Source organism: Vollenhovia emeryi, unplaced genomic scaffold (assembly GCF_000949405.1).
Source record: "Vollenhovia emeryi isolate VEMERY1.0 unplaced genomic scaffold, V.emery_V1.0 DF950254.1, whole genome shotgun sequence".
Classification (NCBI taxonomy): domain Eukaryota; kingdom Metazoa; phylum Arthropoda; class Insecta; order Hymenoptera; family Formicidae; genus Vollenhovia; species Vollenhovia emeryi.
In genome coordinates this window covers 1-1227 of record NW_011956112.1, presented here as the reverse complement: position 1 = coordinate 1227, position 1227 = coordinate 1, and the positions used below count along the sequence as shown (strand labels likewise).

The window sequence follows — 1227 nt, the reverse complement described above, 5'->3', positions numbered from 1 at the left end:
GCGTCGCTCGTCGCTCATCGCGTCCAGTCTGAATGAGCCATTAAGCCTATCACACAATGCCAGGCAACAGGCAATAGGAACAGGGAATAGAACTTCTGATACGTTGGATTGGTTGGAAGAAAATTTCCGACGAATCCAACGCGTCAAAAATTCTATTCCCTATTCCTATTGCCTGTTGCCTGGCATTGTGTGATAGACTTTATTGCTATACCCTCGTTGCCATCGCGATTCGTTTGTTTATGGCGAAGGGTCGCGTGATTCGCGTCAGCTTTTGCGTCGTGCGAGTTGCGACACGACTCGTGCCAGTCGTGCCCACTGTCACTGTGTTGTCAGCCTATCCCCAACACTGGCTGTCGCTGGCTGTTTCGTCCGGAATCTTGCAAGTTCTTGCAACACTGCTCGTGCCGGCAGATTAGTTTTACGAGGATTTTTCGAATGTAAGTGTATAAGCAATAGTAGTATACAATTAATAACATCGGTGATTCTTTAAGAATATTCTTACTAGTATCATACTTTTCACAATGTAATTCATTACATTTTTATCAAAGAGTGCTTTTGTTTATGTTTGCTGCTGGGTATGTTAACCTCACTAATTTTCAACTTCATAGCAGTATACAATGTCAGAAATGGACGCTGAACCCGGAACATCTAAAGAGTGCGAGAAAGAAAATGTACCGGCTGTTTTGAATGGCGAATTATTCGTCATAAAAAGTACAGATGGCAATAAAATTACAGCTCAATGTGAGCTTTGCAATGCCAAACATAAGAAAACAATGATAAAAGGTGCAATAAATGCGACATCGAATTTTCGTTTACACCTAAAGGTAAAGGTAAATTCTTTTTCTTTATAAAATTATGAAGAATATATTGTTTAATAAGATTAATTTATATCCGTATTTATAGTCGTTCCTCAATTCTCAAGGGTAGTTTGTCTTTGTCTCGCGTATGGTAAAACGTAGTAGCGAGACAAAGACAGACTAACCTTGAGAATTGAGGAACGACTATGAACACACGGCTCTTAGAAAGCCGATAAAAATAATAAGCCTAGCCTAAAGCCTTGAACAAATCCAAAAATTAAATATGTACATAGCATATGAGTGTTTAAAATTTGAATTTCAGAGATTACATCCCATAGAATTCAAGAAATTCGCCGAGAAGTCGATAAAATTTAATCGTAAAAAAAGAAAAGTGGCAAATGAATATGATGAATCTGCATCTACAAACGGT

The 1227-nt window shown here is 38.5% G+C and overlaps 1 protein-coding gene across 1 annotated transcript; it reads left to right on the top strand.

Annotated features, from left to right (window-relative positions):
• Positions 1-148: 148 nt before the first annotated feature.
• Positions 149-1212, top strand: LOC105569564 (the record flags this gene model as incomplete). Its single annotated transcript, XM_012026173.1, has 2 exons — positions 149-830; positions 1120-1212. Coding segments are annotated over exons 1-2 (306 nt in total), but the record flags the coding sequence as incomplete, so codon positions are not given.
• Between the last annotated feature and the right edge of the window lie 15 nt (positions 1213-1227).